This window comes from Protomyctophum parallelum (assembly GCF_964188405.1).
Source record: "Protomyctophum parallelum genome assembly, chromosome: 1".
Classification (NCBI taxonomy): domain Eukaryota; kingdom Metazoa; phylum Chordata; class Actinopteri; order Myctophiformes; family Myctophidae; genus Protomyctophum; species Protomyctophum parallelum.
In genome coordinates, this window is record NC_139697.1 from 77672238 (window position 1) to 77692300 (window position 20063).

Consider the following 20063-nt stretch of genomic DNA (forward strand, 5'->3'; position numbering starts at 1 on the left):
TTGGAAGTAATTCAAATCAGCTCTTGCGTGCCTGGTGGATTGGACGAACATGCTTATATCATCAACGCACCCGCATTGATTAATTATGGTAGATTGAGATCATTAAAGTGATGGGAATGTCATATCAATTCATAGGGAATCAAATCAAAATTTGTTATAAAACAGGCTTGATCACATACTGTATTATTTTAGAAAATCAATATTCACCAAGACAATTTAGCAGTCGTGGATGACGACACTATTCCTGCTATTAACATAATCCACATATGATTAGAGTGAGTTGCATATTATGTAAGCTGATTATTTTTTTGAAAAACAATACAAATTCAACTGCAAAATTGCAGCTCTGGCTGATTGAATGAAAGTGGTTATGTCATCGTGTCTCCTACAGTATATGTATCAAAAGCCATAGATCAACCTCATCGTTTCTAAACATCAGGTGACATGTTGTTCATTCTGTTCCACAAGCCATCAATTAAAAACTCAAAATGTCGTTCCCTGCAGTTCTTTCATTCTTTCTTTGCGAATATCAATTGCCTGACTTGGTGTTTTTTAATTGGGCCACAATTGCGGTTGGTTTACTTTGTATTTCTCTCTCTTTTGTGATATTGTGCACTTTTATTTATTACACATTATTCTTTCTTATGCTGTACCTAAAATTATGTAAGGCACAGTAAGAGCAGAATGTTTTTTCTTTCTTTGCTTTGTTTTGCTATATTTTTCATTGAATGCTGGGGTTCAATGTGGTTAAAACAAACATATTCTCCATTTAATTTCAGGGGCCTGAAAGATATGGAGTCTGACATCTCATCCATTGAAAAGAGGTTTGCGTATGGTTTCCTGCAGAAGCTGTTGAAGTGGATGGAGATCGCTCAGGAGTTCATCGCTCATCTCGGTATTCTAACAACTTACAGAAGCATATTTGTGTACAGTAGGCTACATGCAACTGAGATGTATTTGCAATGTATGTATTTAAATGTATTTAATATGTTTTTACGTTCATGACTCTGCAAGAGGCAGAGCTGTGTGTGTGTGTGTGTGTGTGTGTGTGTGTGTGTGTGTGTGTGTGTGTGTGTGTTTGTGTGTGTGTGTGTGTGTGTGTGTGTGTGTGTGTGTGTGTGCGCGTGTGCGCGATTGAATTTTTGATGTACAATACAATAGCAGGGGTCAAATAGGGGAGTCAGCGGCATCGCCCAAACTTTGTATGCACACTGCCAGTAGGCCACAGAATGGACTATGTGTCTGTGTGCATGTCTGTGTGTGCATGTGTATTTTACAAGATATACAGTAAGGCATTTACGAGGATTACCACGTTACGTGGGAATTCATGACCTTGAACTTGGCCATGACGTTGACGGCCGTTGGTCTTAAAATCCGATCATTTCCACGTCAGCTCAGAGGGTGGTGTACCCGTGCTCAAGGCATGCGTATATTTATTTAGAAGGCTTTAGTCTTCATGCTGAATCAATTAATAGTCCCCAAACCTCAAATAAAATATGTAGACATGTGTCCCCAACATTGGTCAGCACATAAAACAATTATAGCCTATATATAGCTGAGTATCGCTCAGCTTGCGCTTGTATGCATTCTATGGTTGCATTCTATGGTTCACAACCATGACGGTTTGGCAGACAGACAGCAGACTGACAGTCAAGTACCGATCGGAGAAGGTGGACAGTCGGCGGGCTGACGGGGCGGCGCTGCGCCCCCTGGCTTCCTGGAGGTGCTGGGCATCTCCCCCCTGTCCCCTCAGAGGGGGGAGAACCAAGCAAAATCGAGGGTTACTGCGGCCATCGGCTAAAAAATTGAAGACCACATTACTGAATGGCATCAGCGTGTTTGAAAGTCGGCCAGTCATATCATAGTTTTAAGCCAGCTCACCTCCACTCCTCCAGCGCTCTACTCCAGAGGTAGGATTATTTTAATGTGGCTGTGCTGGCAGCACTGCCATTAATTAATTATAATCGGAAACTGTAGCTGTACTACAGCTACTGCTGTACAGCTCAGCATCAAACTTCCATTAGGCCATGCCAAGCGCCAACTAACGTCAAATGTCCCATTTTAATATGACGACATCATCAAATTAATTATGAACCATTCATGAGTCCAACTTTAATACCTCTGATTAGGAAGTGATGAATATTGTCAGCTAGAGTACACTGGCTGACACAGAAGGTGTAAGTTTAGGTGGTGACTGCATAGAAAGAGTAGTAGAGTTATTTACATTCGGGCCTACAAGTCTTTGTTATAATGCTTTCAGTTCATGTGTTAAACAATGTTATGCATACTTCATATATAGTATAGATATTTAATTAGTCCTACTGGTATAAAATGTATAAGTTAGTGTGACACATGAGCTATGTAGCTCATGTGTCACACTAACTTATACAGGTGTCTCGCCTACTCTCACAGAAAGATCCTGTGAAGGCAACATTCTGATTGGCTACCACAAGCGGAGGTTGTCCACGGAGGAGGGACTTTGAAGTTAACTATACTGCAATGTTGGTGACGACTGAGTTGTGTTCACATGAGATTGGCTACGATGTGACCCCTGAGGCACGGGGTAAAACTGATCAGATTCGTAGACTGGAACCTGTTGCCTGGGTCCGTTTCTTCCCACTCAACCATCGCCGCTACAAGACACAAGGGTCACTTGGTGCACAAAATATACATCAGAAGCATACCGTATGAAATAGCTTGAAGAAAAATAATTCCTCTTTATTTCAAGCCCGGAGGAGGGGGCGAAACGTTGTTTTATAGGTTGAAATAATGAGGACGGGGAGCAGCCCCTGGGCCACCAACATGCAAAGGGCCCCCCCTTGTTTTTGGAGACCTCCCTCTGGAAGCCTTATGGATAAACTGGTTTAAACACTTCAGTAGCATGTATCATATGATGGTTTAAGACAGGGGTTTTCAACAGGTCGTCCGTGGGGGTACTGCATGTGGTCCCTGACCATGCATTTAGTAATGTAGGATTTGTAGATTTTTTTTAATTTTCTTTCTGGTTGAGAAACAGTGAACTGAATGACCTGGTGACATTGATGACTGTCCATGCAGTCGTTTACTGACAAGTGGGAGGTCAAGAAATTCAACAGAAAAGTTAAAAGTTAAAAGTTCACTGGAATGTCTGGATGAGTCATTATTATTAGGAACTTATTGGTCAATGGACCATTGGTTGAGAGTTGAGACACAGTGGGATGTTGTATACACATGGGATGCATAGCAATTGATACAAGAGCACTAATCTTAGCCCATATCCCCCACCCAACACAACAGTGGTCACCAGGTTGATTCTAAGTCAGGGTGGCGGTCCCTCATTCACAATCAGTTGAAAACCACTGGTTTAGGACATTTGGGGTTATTTTATTGACATAAGTAGTCCATTACTGGCAAAAAGTTCGAAGGTAATAACTGTTATTAACTTTGCACTTTTTGGGGGCCCCTAAGCTTGAGTCAGAGGCTGAAGCTCAGAGAACCCCTTAGCTCAGAGGCCCCTGGGCCCAACAGGTCCGTTGGATAATCCTTCCCTGGATCTACCAGTTCACGCACGCAGTGCGGTGCATCGCATCACCTGAGGAAAGATATTTCCTGTTGCCTTATATGGCGTGGGAGGGGCGTGGATGTTCAATCATAACAGGTGACACCAGGCGAAACGCTTGGGAAAGAGGCGAAATGAGATACACGATCCGCACAAATGCAGTCATTACAAAACCTTCGCTGCATGAAACGTGAGCTTGTCGCAGTTTGATCGGACGGATAAATACGCGATCATTACGCATTTCATTTACACCTGGTCGTACAGTATATTTCCGTTGTGAATGAGGACCATAATGTTCTACCGGTAATTCTTTCTCATGTGTTTTTCAGAGGCTGTTGTAAGCAGTGGACGGGTGGAGAAATCTCCCCATGAGCAGGAAATCAAGTTCTTTGCCAAGGTGAAAGTTCATTCCCATGATAATAAAGGCAAAATGATGTACCGATGCACGCAGGCCACGCACGCTACGTCGGCTATTCTCGACATGCCATCTGACGTCCAAGTATTTGTCTTTCAGATCCTGTTGCCTCTGATCATCCAGTACTTTAAGAACCACTGTCTCTACTTCCTGTCCACGCCTGCCAAAGTTCTGGGGAGTGGAGGCCATTCCTCCAATAAGGAAAAGGAGATGATTGCTAGGTATTACAAAACATCATACACAGAAGTTGTAAACTGAAACATTTTCCTCATTTTACTTTGGCCTTTTTTGTTACCTTTGATGTCCTTAAACTTTCCTTTCCTTTCCTTTCCTTTCCTTTCCTTTCCTTTCCTTTCCTTTCCTTTCCTTTCCTTTCCTTTCCTTTCCTTTCCTTTCCTTCTATAGTATCTTCGTTAAAATGTCTGCTCTGGTGAGACACAGAGTTTCTCTCTTTGGTAAGACATCTGCTCTCACACAGAATGTTTGTCCTTTTGTCTCTTTGGTAAGACATCTGCTCTCACACAGAATGTTTGTCCTCTTGTCTATGATAGCCTATTGAACGATAAGAGGTGGCTCACACCTCTACAAAACTACACTGATATGCACTTGTTTACGGTCTACGATCGATGTGATCTTTGCAGGAACGGATGCTTCAGTTATTGTTAATTGTCTTCACATTCTTGCACGATCATTGGATGCCAGGTAAAGTAATTTTGCTATAGATATCTATAGCAGATAATAATGGCAATTTAAGATACATGCATAATGTGTAGATATAATTTGAATTGGATTTTTCTTTTTTTGTATTATTCATGATTATAGGACAGTGATGAAATCGGGGCCTGAGATTGTGAAGGCAGGGCTGCGGTCATTCTTTGAGAGTGCTGCTGATGACATTGAGAAAATGGTGGAAAACCTCAAACTGGGCAAAGTGTCTAAAGGCAATCAGGTACAGTACTTTGAAGTATTTTACAGCTGACTCGGTTGGAATCTACTGGTGTCTTCCTTATCCATGGCTGGAAAGCTATAATGGCTATTCTTTAAAGATATTTTTGGGGGCTTTTCTTCAGACTCTAGCAGGAGCACTCATCGATGTCACTGTGATGCATGGCGCATGCATAGTCATAGTGACATGGTACCATACATGCTATCATAGCACCATAAATGCCTTAGTTAAAAGTAAGGCTTCAGACATCCCAAAACAAGCTTGGCCTTAACTCATCCAGTGCCACAGGTGGATACCAGTTTTGTCCCTCGTTGCCACCGAAGTCCATTAAAGAAAGAATTTGTAATAAAATTGTGCATGTAATGTGAATATCATCACCTGAACACCAGCTTAGAGGAATTCTGGATAAAGTTTAAAAAAATAAATGATTTTTTTATTATTTTTTTGGTGGAGGTGAACGAAACACTGTCCCCCCGCCCCCAGTGAGCTGTGGCGTTCCACAAGGAAGCATACTAGGGCCTTTATTGTTCCTAATATATGTTAACGACATGACATCAGCTTGTGACTGCAACTTGTTCCTGTTCGCAGATGACTCAGCACTGCTGGTCTCGGACAGGAACAAACTGCAGGTTGAAAAGGCCCTCAGCTCTGAACTCGGTAGAATCTGCACCTGGCTCGCTGATAGCAAACTATCTTTACACCTGGGAAAAGCTGAATACATTCTTTTTGGATCAAATAGTAATCTCAGCAAGGCAGATGGCTTCTTGGTTAGAGTGGGTGACTATATTATCACACGAAAAGATGAAATTACCTACCTAGGTTCCATCCTGGAGGCAAATCCTTCCGGTGATAAAATGGCCACCAACGTAAGTCAACCAAAGAACAAGATTCCTATACAGGATCTCCTCACTGGTCAACAAAAACACCTTGGAAGACCCTAACAGGAGCCCTCGTACAAGTTTTCTTCAACTATGCGTGCACCTCTTGGTACCACAGCACCTCAACGGCTGTTAAAACAAGGCTCCAGACTTACCAAAACAAACTAGTCAGGCTTCTACTAGGCCTCACCCCCCGAACCCACCTCACCCCTGCCCACTTTGACAAGCTGTAATGGCTTAGGGTTGACGACAGAGTACAGCATCTTGCAATGGGTCTGTTTTTTTGCAAACTGATAATATTCAATGAATCAATCAAACAGGGAGAGAGACTGGCAGCAAAGGTCATCGGGCTCACGCTCGCTGTCATCGGACCCAGGTTCGCTTGTCATTATATGCGCCTTAACCACTAGGCCATCAGCACCCCCAGCCATATGATTTGGGGCCCCACTTGCACTAGGCTTGTTATTTAAATTCTTAACATTTCATTGTTGTACCTGGAATCTCCTTGGTCTGTGATGTTTTGCTTTTGCTGACACACCTCGGTATAACTGGCTCACTACTACTCAATGTCCACCCAATGCACACATGCTTCTTTTACATGACAGATAATTGTGTTCTAATTCATTCTTCCTGAACGCCAGTGCGGTCTAGTAGTAGCTAGGGTATCTCTTCTACTGTACTGTGTGTTTAGTGGAGTTTAGTTGGGCCAGAATAGCCCTTAGCTATTGCAGTAGTGTTTATGGGCAAAGTGTTTCGATTCAGCATTCTCCCATTTGGGTCCCTAGCCACTCAGATATTTACAAGTAGGCATTATTTCAAGCCAGTGGTATGAAAATCCTTCCGCACTATAGAAGACTGGTTAACAAGTAAGACGCGCAAACGCGGGAAGCGAACGCAGCTCGCACAGACATTCAGCCCTTGCTGTCATAGTAAGTGGCTCACTGCGTTCGCAATCATTTCCCAAACGCAGGCCAAACCTTCAGAAATCATGAGATGAGATGAGATTCAATTTATTGTCAATGTACAGTACAAGTACAGTATTTTTGCATCTCACCAGAGTCAGTAAGTAATACATTAATAAGTACAGTAGTAAATGCAGGTATGAGCAGTAGTCATTAAATAAATAAATCATAGATCATAGAACCATAGTTACTTACCTAAAAGTCCTTACATATCAGCTCACGTTGTGAGTTTGTAGGTCTACTATTTATGGCAAATGTTCAACCCAGAATAGTTGAGGTTCAAGAGATGAAGTCTTGTTTTAATGTTTTCAGTTAATGTAACTAGAAGCTCCACGCTCTAGCACCAATCATGCACCTGCGCTGCACAGTCGCTGTGCTGTGCTGTGCGTCGCTGGATGATGACGTTGCGTAGAGTGGTCCTAATGGGCAAAAGAGGTGGCTGAAATGTGCCTGAATAATGTGTTTTATATTAACTGCAATATGTGAAGACATTGAGGGCGGAATAATAAGCCTAGACCCAAGGCAGTACTTATACAGTATGAATAGTCTGGGGCAAGTTTTTGTATTGTGTATATATGCTTTGTTTTGTAACTTTGTAATCAAGTCTCTCCTTTAGGGCAACTATAAGAGTAATTTGAATGATATTCTTTTTCTTTTTAAAGCAAGTGAAAGGTGTGTCCCAGAACATTAACTACACCACCATTGCCCTGCTCCCGGTTCTCACCTCCCTCTTCGACCACATTGCTCAGCACCTGTTTGGAGACGATGTCATGCGTGAGTCCAGTCACTGTGTTTGCCACTTAAACTCTCAGTGAACTAATACTAACTTGACCAGGGGCAGCATGTACTTGGTCCGCTCCAACTCATTGTATGCTTGTAGATCAGCTAGTTCAAGTAATCTCTCAAGACACAGCACCACTGCCCTAAACATGGGTTGCCAGATTGAGATTGAAATGGTTTAAGTTCTTGATGCCATGACCGACCATTTACTGTTTATTCTGGTATGGCTAACAGAAGCTGTCTTTGTTGCATGTATACAGTGGATGATCTGCAGATGTCATGCTATCGCATCATGTGTAGCATCTACTCCCTGGGAACGGTCAAAAATCCACATGTCGAGAGGTGAGTCTCAAGTTGCACGTGAAAATGTGTTGCGCCATTATTTTTATCTTGCCATGGCAACCCGGGTTGCTGAGAATGTGAAGGTATGGACTTTAGTTGCTGTACCGTCCGTACACATACTAGTACTACGCTTGCCATTCCAAAACCCTCTTTTACCCACGTTTGTAAGTTTAAAATCTTACTGATTATTGTATGGTTGCAGCTTCTATACTGTATGGTGTACAGATTTATGCATCAGGGAGACTTTCATTGTGTTATGTTTATTTCTTATTTTTTTTATGGGCGCTATCCCCTTCAACTTCTGGCTTTCGGACATGATGTCATGTGGCAGCCAAGTCTATGGACTTTTAATGTTTGTCTTATTTATGCCCCCCCCCCTAAAAAAAGGCACCTCTTACACTCACTTCACACGTGTGTGATTCTTTTTTGACCTCACTTTGAACTAGTTGTGTAACTTGACTTCCTAGACAGAGGCCGGCTGTGGGAGAATGTCTTGCTCACCTTGCAGCCGCCATGCCTGTGGCCTTCCTGGAGCCCCATCTGAATGAGTTCAACGCCTTCTCTGTGTACACCACCAAGACTCCCAGGGAACGAGCCAGTGAGTTCTTATCTTAGCATTCCTATCCTGTGCTGGAAAACACAATACAATAGCACATTAAAAAATTAATATAAAAATAAAACTATATGCACGCATTTTCTATCTTGCTCATAAATGTGGTTTTCTTCTACTCGTTGTCTCCTTTTTGAGGGGTGCTAGCCTTTTTTTGTCCTGAACTCCTGTCACATTTGCCATTGACAATGAAAGGAAAATTTGCGTCATATGTAGACGAGCAGATCGGCTATTTTGGCCAGAAAGAGAAGTGTATGATGATGTATGATGATAAGAGCGCCCCTCACTTCACACGGGTGTGATTTATTTATATTCTTTATTTAAGGACATCTACAATCATGTTACATCATTTTTTAAATGACATTTCTTCGGTTCTCCAAAGGTTTTTATATATTTACAAAACGACAAATAACTAATTTGTAAATTGATTGAGAGAGATAAAAAGTGTGTACCTAAAAATATAATACTCATAAGAAGACATGAGCGAGTACATGAAGTTGTGAGTATTAATGAAATTTTAAATTAAAATAAGGACACATGAGTAAGACAGTATTTTTAGTCATTCAATCATTGCCTCTACAAAATCTCTCTTTCTCCCCGTTGATGGTCCCTAAAGTCTTGGGCCTTCCTAGCGAGGTCCAGGAGCTGTGTCCGGACATCCCGGAGCTGGACACCCTGCTGAAGGAGATCGGAGACCTGGCGGAGTCGGGGGCTCGCTACACGGAGATGCCCCACGTCATCGAGATCACCCTGCCCATGCTGTGCAACTACCTGCCCCGCTGGTGGGAGAGGGGCGTCGAGTGCTTCCCCGAGCAGGAGGGCCGCATCTGCACCGACGTCACCTCGGAACACCTCAACCAGCTGCTGGGCAGCATCATGAAGATCGTGGTCAATAACCTGGGCATCGACGAGGCCTCCTGGATGAAGAGGTTGGCTGGTGAGGGACCACCTTTAATGCCCTCTGTGTGTCGTAGAGGTTGGCTGGTGAGGGACCACCTTTAATGCCCTCTGTGTGTCGTAGAGGTTGGCTGGTGAGGGACCACCTTTTATGCCCTCTGTGTGTCGTAGAGGTTGGCTGGTGAGGGACCACCTTTAATGAGGGACCACCTTTAATGCCCTCTGTGTGTCGTAGAGGTTGGCTGGTGAGGGACCACCTTTAATGCCCTCTGTGTGTCGTAGAGGTTGGCTGGTGAGGGACCACCTTTAATGCCCTCTGTGTGTCGTAGAGGTTGGCTGGTGAGGGTCCACCTTTTATGCCCTCTGTGTGTCGTAGAGGTTGGCTGGTGAGGGACCACCTTTAATGCCCTCTGTGTGTCGTAGCGTCAGTGGTGGGACGTCTTTTACTATCAAGTCCTGTACTTTTCTTTGTGTAAAGTTTTGAGGTGCTTTTACTTTACTTGGGTAAAACTATACAATTTACTTTATTTAGATTTAGATTATTACAAAACATGCATACAATTGAGCCCAATTTTCTATTAAAAAAAGCACAATCTACCAGCTCAGAACGAATCGCAATGTGACATGTTGTGAGCTTGTAGATCTGCTATTTTTGAAAGATTTTGATATAATAAAAAATTATAAAAAAGATAAACGGGACATTCTGCATAATCACATTCATCTTTTACCTTTGGTACTTGAAATCTATTTTGATACCAATAGTTTTGTACTTTAAATAAAATAAATCCTTCTTCCACCACTGACTGTAGCATACACCAGTTCACAAGTACGCGAGTGTGTTGTCCTCCCAACGACTTCCCTTCCTCTCTTTCGTCTAGGAAGAAATTATATGGTTGCTTATATCTAACCTTTATATTTTACCGTCACTTATTATACTTACATTGTGATATTTGGTAGCTTGTAAGAGCCTACATGTCCCCAGTCGGTCTAATAGCCATTGTTTATGTTACAGCCTATCGATATGGTTCAGTTGTCCTTGAAGCAGCCACAGTATACAGTAACTATGATTTCTGCCCTGTGCTGTTGGCAGAACTACCATACCGCTGAATGAGTGTTATTGGATATCATGTTACATGAATCATAACCATCACCACCACCTAGAATATTGTCTTGGCTCCTATTTGCCCTCATCGATTGTCGATTGTTCAAGAACTCCACAACACTCTCTTTCGCCCCAGTCTTCTCGCAGCCCATCGTGAGCAGGGCGAAGCCGGAGATGCTCAAGTCCCACTTCATCCCCACCATGGAGAAGCTGAAGAAGCGCACGGGCAAAGTGGTGGCCGAGGAGGAGCACCTGCGCTTGGAGGGCAAGTCTGAGTGTGACGAGGAGGACGGCACCATACGGGACGAGTTCGCCGTGCTCTGCAGAGACCTGTACGCTCTGTACCCTCTGCTCATCCGCTATGTAGACAACAACAGGTACCGTGTGTGTGTGTGTGTGTGTGTGTGTGTGTGTGTGTGTGTGTGTGTGTGTGTGTGTGTTTTTTAAATGAAACCTTTGAACAGGCTTAAAGGAGAATTCCATTCATTTAGGGCTTATGGTAGGGGAAATAGCCAATAAGGAGCTTTTGCACAGAATATCACTTGGACCTCTTTGGTGGGGACCTAACAACTACAAATAAAGGTAAGAAAGCCTTGTAGCATGGAATTCTCCTTTAACTCATGCCTCGTTTGGCCAAAAGTCATGGCACTTGTTTTCACATGTTCCTTGACTCATGGGGAACACATCTGTCCCTTTGACAAGTAAGCTCCGCCCTCAGACGTTCCGCCATTTTGAGCAGTTTGAAAAATGCTTATACCTGATTTTCTGCCCTGATTTTTGAGCAACTTGCATGAAACGTTCTACACACAATCTATGGACCATTAACTGAAATCCAGGTTGAAGAGAAGTTTGTACGTGAAAACATGATCGAACAAACTGTAGAAATGGATAATGACATGCCCAAAATGAGGATACACATGATTGTTATCAAACTTGTAGTCACTGTCTCTGTGTAGCTCAATCAGTAGAGCTCTCGCCTTCAGACCACAAGGTTGTGTGTTCAAATCCGGGTAACGACAACTCAGCCTGTGATTCTTATTTGTGCATATTGTTCTTATTAACTTCTTTCTTGGTCCCGCCTTATCGCTGCTTGCAGCTATATTATTATTATAAAAAGAATTGTCCAATGACAGGGCAAGGTGGTTGACGTGCCCAGACCCAGATGCTGAAGAGCTGTTTCGAATGGTGGGAGAAGTCTTCATATTCTGGTCCAAGTCCCATGTGAGTATACTTGGCTGAGAAGGTGGCATCTATACTAAGGGTTACATTTTCTGGGTCATGGTTGGTGGGTAAAGACTGAGTACTGGTCAGACTGAATTCAATAAATATATTTCCTTTTGGCCCCACAGCCGTGTGGTTGACCCCATGCTCTCTCTCTCTCTTTCTCTCTCTGTACTTCTCGTGTTTTCTCAGAATTTCAAGCGAGAGGAGCAGAACTTTGTGGTGATGAATGAGATCAATAACATGTCATTCCTCACCGCTGACAGCAAGAGCAAGATGAGCAAGGTGAGCGAATCAAAGGAAAGATGTAAGCGCCTTCTCATGAGCTAAAGGGATATTTCACTTTAAAATAAAATAAACATTACAAAATATTTAATAAATAATAAACAAAACGCATTAGAGGGACATTCTAATCTAATGCACAAGGGGGCTGTGATTTTTCCATTCCATCCGTTTTTATGTTGAAAATGAAATATCCTCACTCACGATTTAGCTGTGTGGCTTTAATATATTCTTCTGTCTTTAGATGCCACATTTGTGCATCTCCAGATTACATGACATTATCTTGTATTTTGTGTCGTGGATTTTACCATTTCTCTCTGCCATTTCCCCCCACAATGTTTTATTTTGCTTAATTATTTGAACCATGTCAGGTGTGATATGTAGTTGTATTAATTCACACAATGCTAGCATTTCTGTATGCAACACAAGCTTTATAGTTTTGCACCTTTTGATATTAATCCAACTATGCAAGCCAAGACAGAAAGGCTCCATCTTTACCAGGTACCGTTGGCATCTGTACACCTTTTAGGCCATTATTACTTTGTTCCCGTGGTTCTCAACTCTGGCCCTGTGGACACACAGGACTGACAAAGGACTGGTTTGTATACTAGGCAGCCTGACCAGGGACGTATTTGGGCCAAACACCAGGGGAATGCAATTGAACACTGCTAGAATAGAACACATTGAATAGTCTGAGTCTCTGGGACCACAGTTGAGAACAATACTGACTTAGAATAGTGTAAATTGTTCAGATTTGTATTCCAGCTCACAATTTACATTACAATGGTCTCATTCCGGTAAAGTGTTGTAGGTATGTCTTGATATTGTGTACAGTAACTAAGTACAAACTAGATGGAATAAAAAACGGTATATTCACACACTGACCGTATGTAAGCAGCGATTTTCAACATATACCAACACAGTATTAATGTGTGTACTTGCAATGCTGTACAATGCTACGGTAACGCACCAGTTAATGCACCAGAATGGGATTAATGTAAAGTAAACGTGTCCATTATAATATTTTGTAATTGATTTTGTTAGAGCAATGGCAGCTGTTTTAACATGATTCTTTATTTTGACTTGTCCCCCCTTGTCTCTCCTCTGTTGCATTGATGCTGGGTTTTCCAGGGCGGGGACTCAGAGGTTAGACTTTGTTCCCTGCACGCCCGCTGTGCTGTCCGCATGGCACCTCACCCTGGGGGGAGCTTTTCATCAACCCCTCCAGCACACTGGCACATCAGATCCACACACACACACACTATAGTGCATCAGCGCGTTCCACTCAGAAAAGCATGACGCGGCAAACCAAATCCAGCACTGGTGACAAATACTTTCTTTGTACAAGCAGCTGTATCTGCTTATCGGCTAATACCTTGCAATCCGTCACCAGCGGAAAAAGAACTCAGTCCAGAGTTTGTCATCGCTATAAATATACACTTACTTCCAGGAATAGGGGATGAAAATCCTGGCCTGAATTTTACTTTCACAGGAGCCACCGACATGTCGTTTGTATCCAGTTACATTGGTACCAGTGACTCGTTACACATTCATAACGCTTGCATACATGGACGGTTATGCACAATCTTGGATTGTGGGTGACTATGTTAACAACAACAACAACAAAATAGTGTAGTTATAGTACATATTCATTCAACCTTCATTTATTTTCTCCAAAATACATTGAGGGAAGTACCCTCATTTTCAATGATGCAGAGATAACAAAAAGCTTAGCACAACACAGTCATAATATTGAAATAAGAACAGGGTAAAAGCAAGCAAATACACACATCATATCAATTCAATATACACACGTTTTTGCTTAAACTAACATTCTACAAAAGGATACATATAAGTGGATTGATACAGCTGTAGCCAATGTAGAAGCCATATTCATACATCTGTCCTGCATTAAGAATCTCATATTTTATTATGACAGAAACACAAAAATATATTTTACCATCAACTCTTCCTGGTGTGGTAAGAGCTCTGTAACTTTACAGTAAAAAAAAAAAAGACTTCTGCATTGACTACAACTGTGACACCAAAAAGGGAGAGACACCTTTCCCGTACAAGATCAAACACCGGACGACAGGGCAGCCTGTGGGTGGTGCCCCTCACGTCCTGCCAGTGTGTGAGGGGGGGAGTCTGGATGGACGCTTGATGAAAGAACTCTGCTGTAGAAAGGCGGGCTCATGGCACTGGGATCTTCCACTGGGCCTCAGGTCTGTGGTGAGAGCACAGTGGGATCTTCCACTGGGCCTCAGGTCTGTGGTGAGAGCACAGTGGGATCTTCCACTGGGCCTCAGGTCTGTGGTGAGAGCGCACTGGGATCTTCCACTGGGCCTCAGGTCTGTGGTGAGAGCGCAGTGCCATCATCCTGCCACTGGAGTTTGCTCTTTAGTTTGATCAATAGTTGGATTGGAGTCGTCTTGTCTTTTGCCATGTTGTTGGTTTCATTTTGGGTTGTTCTTGTGGAAGGTTGATTGATACGTAGCTTCTTTTTACTGTATTGCAGCTTTTTGTTTTTATTTTGCCTCTACTAGAGGATAACATTAGTCTTCCAATCCTCACTGTGCTCATGTCTTCATACAGTAGGCTACCTCACTGTGCTCATGTCTTCATACAGTAGGCTACCTCCCCTGGAAATTGCGTGGAACCATTGCCATGGTTCAGATTCCTTTGCAACGCCCCCCCCTGCCTTCTCACCCACACCGAGCTAACACATGACCTGGTGCTGAAACTTAACTGTCAGCGGGTTTTGATGCAGACAATACTTCCTTGACATGTATTCAATAATATTACTTCAGAATGAATTACAGGAGGAGAAAATGCTTTTTGCGCCCTCTTTCCTCTAAGCTATAGCTTTTCATAACACACCGGAACTGGTGTGCAGTTTATACGCTGACACTGCTTGGAGTTATATCTCATATTCACAGCACATGCACACAACATTATGTTGTTTACAAAAAAGGCAAACACACATTTAGATGCAGAGCTGAACGTTTAAATCCCCCACCTCATATATCTGCCAAAGGATTTGAAGCTGCTCCTCTCCTGTTATTGTGAGGCTGCTGTCACTGTGTTATCTCTCTTGTTATCTCCACTCTCTGGCCCATATCTTAACGCTTGATCAGCATGACCCATACAGAGAACTACAGTATGCACACACCCGCACAATGTCAACTGTCTCCAAGTGCATTGTGAATGCGCAGTGGTTTTCAAATATTTTGTGCCCAAGGCACACCAACAGACAAGCCAAAATATCAAGGTACACCTGTAGTCATAGCAAAACTATCCCATCTACAAGCTCGAAAGCTTGTTTGAGCTTGTAGTTCTTCTATTTTAGAAACTATTAAAAATACAATTTCATTATGTATTTTTGGCCTAGATAATCACAGAATAGGGATGCCTGGTTGAAAAGTGTTAATGTACTTTGAGAACCACTTTGAGGGGCTAAATCATTGGTAACTCTGAGAGTGTGCAAATGGAGTTATGTGGCCTATTATTAAGCATAGTAAATTGGGCGTCCTTGAAATGAAAGATATTTGAGAATCACTGATGTATGGACTCATGCACAAGGCCACGGAGCAGAATTGTACCCTCACAGGAACAGGTCAGGAGCACAGGGAGGCGAGCACAGGGACGCACACACTCTAGAGATTAGCTGTGTGTTTATCTGCTCATTCTGTAATGTTACAGTAACCGCTTCCCATCGGGGTGAATCTAAACATGTGTCGTTGGCAATGTAGCTCTGTCACTCCCCAATGCTGCATGCATGACATGTTTAACTTCTCACCAGCTGCTGCTTTGATAACTCACACCTGCCAGTATGCACATTCATAGAGGGTTGTCTTTTTTTTTTTCTTTTTACCTGATTGGCTTTTTATGTGGAATGCTGAGTGCATGGATGCTTACTTCAATGGATTGTACCAGCATGTTTCTTTTTGTTTTGTTTATATCAATTCAAATTGCGCTGATTTCCTATTCTGCAGCTAAAAGAATGATCCCTTCCAACCTCCCCTTGACCAAAGCCATACATTTCCCAGTTTCGCCCTCACCATTTCTGCTGTATACCCACTCCTTACTAGCCAGAGCTCAGAGGGATAATGATGTTTGCAGTCCACTCTGCCCTACAAAGACAACCAGCAGTAACCTCCAGTTGTGTGTGTTGACCAGACTTTGCCACAAAGTTAAACTCACAATATATATACCTGTGTGTGTGTGTGTGTGTGTGTGTGTGTGTGTGTGTGTGTGTGTGTGTGTGTGTGTGTGTGTGTGTGTGTGTGTGTGTGTGTGTGTGTGTGTGTTCTGTATGACCGTTTACTTGCTTGAGATATCATCATTATACATGTTAGGTGTACATTTCTAACCAAAAAGCCATTGATAGAATGATCACTAAGAAATAATTAGGGATGCACAATATTGAAATGTATGAGCGATATCCGATGACCCATTAATTACATGGTCAAATCGATCGATACCAATATTACACTTTCCAATGACTGTTATACAGTAACTCTGATTCTGGTTGACTTTTAAACTTCTAAAAATACTAATAGTTTGTAGAGATGCAGGATATAATCAGTAGCATATCGAAATCGGCCATTTCAGCCATAAAAATGCCATATGTATCGAATCTGTCTCAAAATAATCCTGATTATCTTCACTGATATTGATGACGCAATAATAATGTGACCGTCAATGGCTTTGTACTCGCAGAGCAGCCAAGGGCTACACACACCGTCTGCGAACGCCGCGCGTCAAAACAGCCGCCTCCGTTATTTTCAATTAACCTATCGCACACCGGCGTCCGACGCACGTTCACGCCTCGCCTGACGCTCCGATACGCCACTCGGCCACTGTTCTATTATCCAGGCGTTGCCGCGTCGCTGCGCACCCGGTGTGTGATGGACTTCAGTCTGCCGGTCTCTGTCTTTTTAGGAGCGTCGACTGTTAGTGGGAAGGTGGGCTTTTTTAAGTTAAAAAAACGTTTAAAAAAATCAGCAATGAGTTCAATATGAATATAATGTAATATATCGGAATCGGTATCGGCCGATATGACCGTGGAAAAATAGTCAACAGTTGCAGACCCACTCCCTATGCTGCTCCTGCTGGTTACTGCTGGTTGGTTTTGCGGGGAAGCAGAATGCTCCCCTCCGGAAAGCTGAGATGAAGACGATCTATAAGGGGAGGTATGTGATGGAAGGCTGTGGTGGGAGATGATCCTACTTGAGCAGATCTGGGGCCGTAGACAGAATAAGCAGATCTGCTTCACTTTCAGTCGTTTAGCTTTTTGTTCATGCGTGTCTCATAGTGAGTTGCAGCTAGATATTTCTTCATACACAAGTCTGCCGGTGTTATGAAGGAGTTTCTGACTTTTGTGTGCGTATGTGTTTATCCTTCCTTTACCAAAAGGTAGGACGATGTTAATAGTACAGCAAGTCACAAGTGCTTGGAGAAGAACATCGCTGAGTATAATCTTTTGTCATGAATAGCAAAGAATCCTTATTTGTGATATTATTGCAGGCTTTTTTTGACCATGTTAATGTTTGCTGTTTTCCATTCTTATACAGAAGTCGAGTGGAGAGGTATTTTGTCGACATTCTTCATCCAGCATTATTTTGTGTGATGTGGAAAATAGAATGAGTTGCACTCTGTAAGAATAAAAAGTGTCCACACACCAATTAATGCCCCCAAGTGTAGGTTTACAGTGGTAGCGATTAACGTGCTCTTGGGAACATTAATTGGTGTGCAGACTCTTTTTATTCTTACACTGTCACTGTTTTTGGTCCGTCCAGCACCCAACCTAGTAGGCTTTAGATGTGCGTGTCTTTTGGTTGTTTTGCAGCCTCTTTTTTCAATTTGAATTGCACTTTGTGCCATGGAAGTGTCATAGGTAGCAATGCTGAGCATTATGGTATACAGTAGTAGCGTTGGTTGGTTTTATTGACAAGGCCTTTTGTCTGTAGAAATTACCTTGCCTGGCATTGAATCGAGACTGTCGTGTGTTCAATGCAACGCAGTGTTTGCTTTTGGTATATGTTCACCTCGCACACGGTGGATTGTGCCCTGGCGCTTCATAAGAAAGCGTGAATGCCTCTTGGTCCTTTATTCTCTCTCTCCCAGGGTGGGGGCTCAGATGCAGAACGTACCAAGAAGAAGAAACGGGGAGATCGTTACTCTGTGCAGACGTCGCTAATTGTGGCCGCCTTGAAAAAGATGCTTCCCATCGGGCTCAACATGTGCTCGCCTGCCGACCAGGAGCTGATCAACTTGGCCAAGATCCGATACTCTTTGGTAGCCTTTTTCTGCCTTTGAATAAACTACACCAAGTAGTTGTTTCTGAAGAGAATGGCATGCGTCACACTAATGACTTGACATAAAAATGCTGATTGGTATGATGTAAAAAAAAGAAAATGAAGAAAGAAAAAAGTGACTTCTCCAGTGGTTGCATGTGTACTGTATTACTGTATTATTATTGGATGCTGTGAACAAGCAATTGTTAGTGAATTCAAAGCTGTAAGAATGACTTCTTAAAATGATTAACTTAAAAATGTATTCATAATAGCCAGCACGCTCAGATTCTAGTCTTAACAGTTTAAGTTGTGATGATCACCGAAAGGTTGTTTTACTCACAGAGAGACACTGATGAAGAAGTGCGCGAATTCTTGCAGAACAACCTTCATCTTCAGGGCAAGGTAATGGGGTGGTTCTGTAAGTTACAGCTATTTACAGTAAGTTGTTTGACTGTTCAATAATAATTACAGATGGAAAGTACTATGTTTAAAGATTACATATGTTCTAGTGAAACAGAAGATGTATGTGTCTCAGCCAATCACAACGATGGTGGCATATTTTTCATTTCATGGCATCTTTAAAGAACCAGGAGATTACTTCTGCTTTTGTCATAGTTTGTATTCACATTTTTGAGCTTCGATCTGTCTCTTTGGCAGTAGTAGTCTACTCACATGTAGTGTGTGTAGTGTGTACAGACCCTGGAATTTGACATTTCCAGAGGTTGGGCCTTTAATTGTGCCACACTTTTTAGGCAGCGCTGGTCAGTGTCCCTGATTGTTGTGCATAGGTTGACAACCCATCCATGCGCTGGCAAATGGCTCTGTACAAAGAGATGGCAGGGAAGGCTGAGGATGCTGACGCCCCGCAGAAGGTTGTGAAGAGAGTGCAGGAGGTGTCTGCTGTCCTTTACCATATTGAAGTGGTGAGTAGCCAACATGTCACCCAACACTGAAGCAGCAACACCCAACAGGGTTGGATTTGTGGAAAATAGACATTTTCTTCTTCTTTTTTTAAATATATGTTTATTGGCAATAGGTTTCAACAATTTAGTACAGTTTGAACATACCTTTTTTTTTTTCTCCCTTTTTTTCACCCCATCCCTCCCCCCAGTTATCGTCATCATCAAAACAATATAAAAAATAACATTAATAATTTAGTACAGACATACAAAAACAAACATACATACAGACATATGATATAAACAGTAGGATACAAAAATAATAATTTAAGCACAGATAACAAAAACAATATAAATAACAAAAAATAAAATAAAATAAAACAAAATAAATACAATTATGAGTTGGGTTATTCGAGTTCAAGAGATAGTCAGTCACAAGTTATGTCGGAAAAGATTGTGTTCGGAACGTTGTCATATATCACCCTCTATACACAGTTCTATCATTATGAGAATGCAAAAAACACACATAGTATTGATTCAATTAGTCTGTCGGAAGTACTCTCAGATTCTCAAAGTAGGTAATAAATGGTTGCCAGCTAGAAAAGAACCTTTCTGTTGAACCTCTAATTGTAAACTTTATTTTTTCCAATTTTAAAAATCCCATAATATCCTTAAGCCACATAGCTATAGAAGGGGAAGTTGGGGATTTCCATCCCAACAATATTCTACGTCTTGCTATCAGTGTGGCAAATGCTACCATATTAGACTGTTTCTGGGTTAGTTCAAAAATAGACATTTTCTTAACCACTTAATGACACCACATCGAAACATTCCAGTATATTTTGATTGTCCATGAATATAATCTTTTTCCTTCTTTTTAAATATTTTCTTT

General features: G+C 42.2%; 1 protein-coding gene across 5 annotated transcripts in view; it reads left to right on the plus strand.

Annotated features, from left to right (window-relative positions):
- Window positions 1-20063, plus strand: part of LOC310874532 (ryanodine receptor 1-like) — a 125325-nt gene that overhangs the window by 66366 nt on the left and 38896 nt on the right. For 3 of the 5 annotated variants that reach the window (XM_083787381.1, XM_083787382.1, XM_083787385.1), the window contains exons 61-77: window positions 780-895; window positions 3868-3935; window positions 4053-4174; window positions 4359-4408; window positions 4595-4655; window positions 4776-4902; window positions 7402-7513; window positions 7780-7861; window positions 8329-8459; window positions 9088-9408; window positions 10607-10847; window positions 11604-11691; window positions 11884-11976; window positions 13105-13119; window positions 18103-18273; window positions 18615-18674; window positions 19061-19195. In XM_083787381.1, coding sequence (XP_083643507.1) covers window positions 780-895; window positions 3868-3935; window positions 4053-4174; window positions 4359-4408; window positions 4595-4655; window positions 4776-4902; window positions 7402-7513; window positions 7780-7861; window positions 8329-8459; window positions 9088-9408; window positions 10607-10847; window positions 11604-11691; window positions 11884-11976; window positions 13105-13119; window positions 18103-18273; window positions 18615-18674; window positions 19061-19195 — 1993 coding nt within the window. The remainder of the gene's footprint in view (window positions 1-779; window positions 896-3867; window positions 3936-4052; window positions 4175-4358; window positions 4409-4594; window positions 4656-4775; window positions 4903-7401; window positions 7514-7779; window positions 7862-8328; window positions 8460-9087; window positions 9409-10606; window positions 10848-11603; window positions 11692-11883; window positions 11977-13104; window positions 13120-18102; window positions 18274-18614; window positions 18675-19060; window positions 19196-20063) is intronic. The other 2 variants (XM_083787383.1, XM_083787384.1) reach the window with 1 other exon arrangement.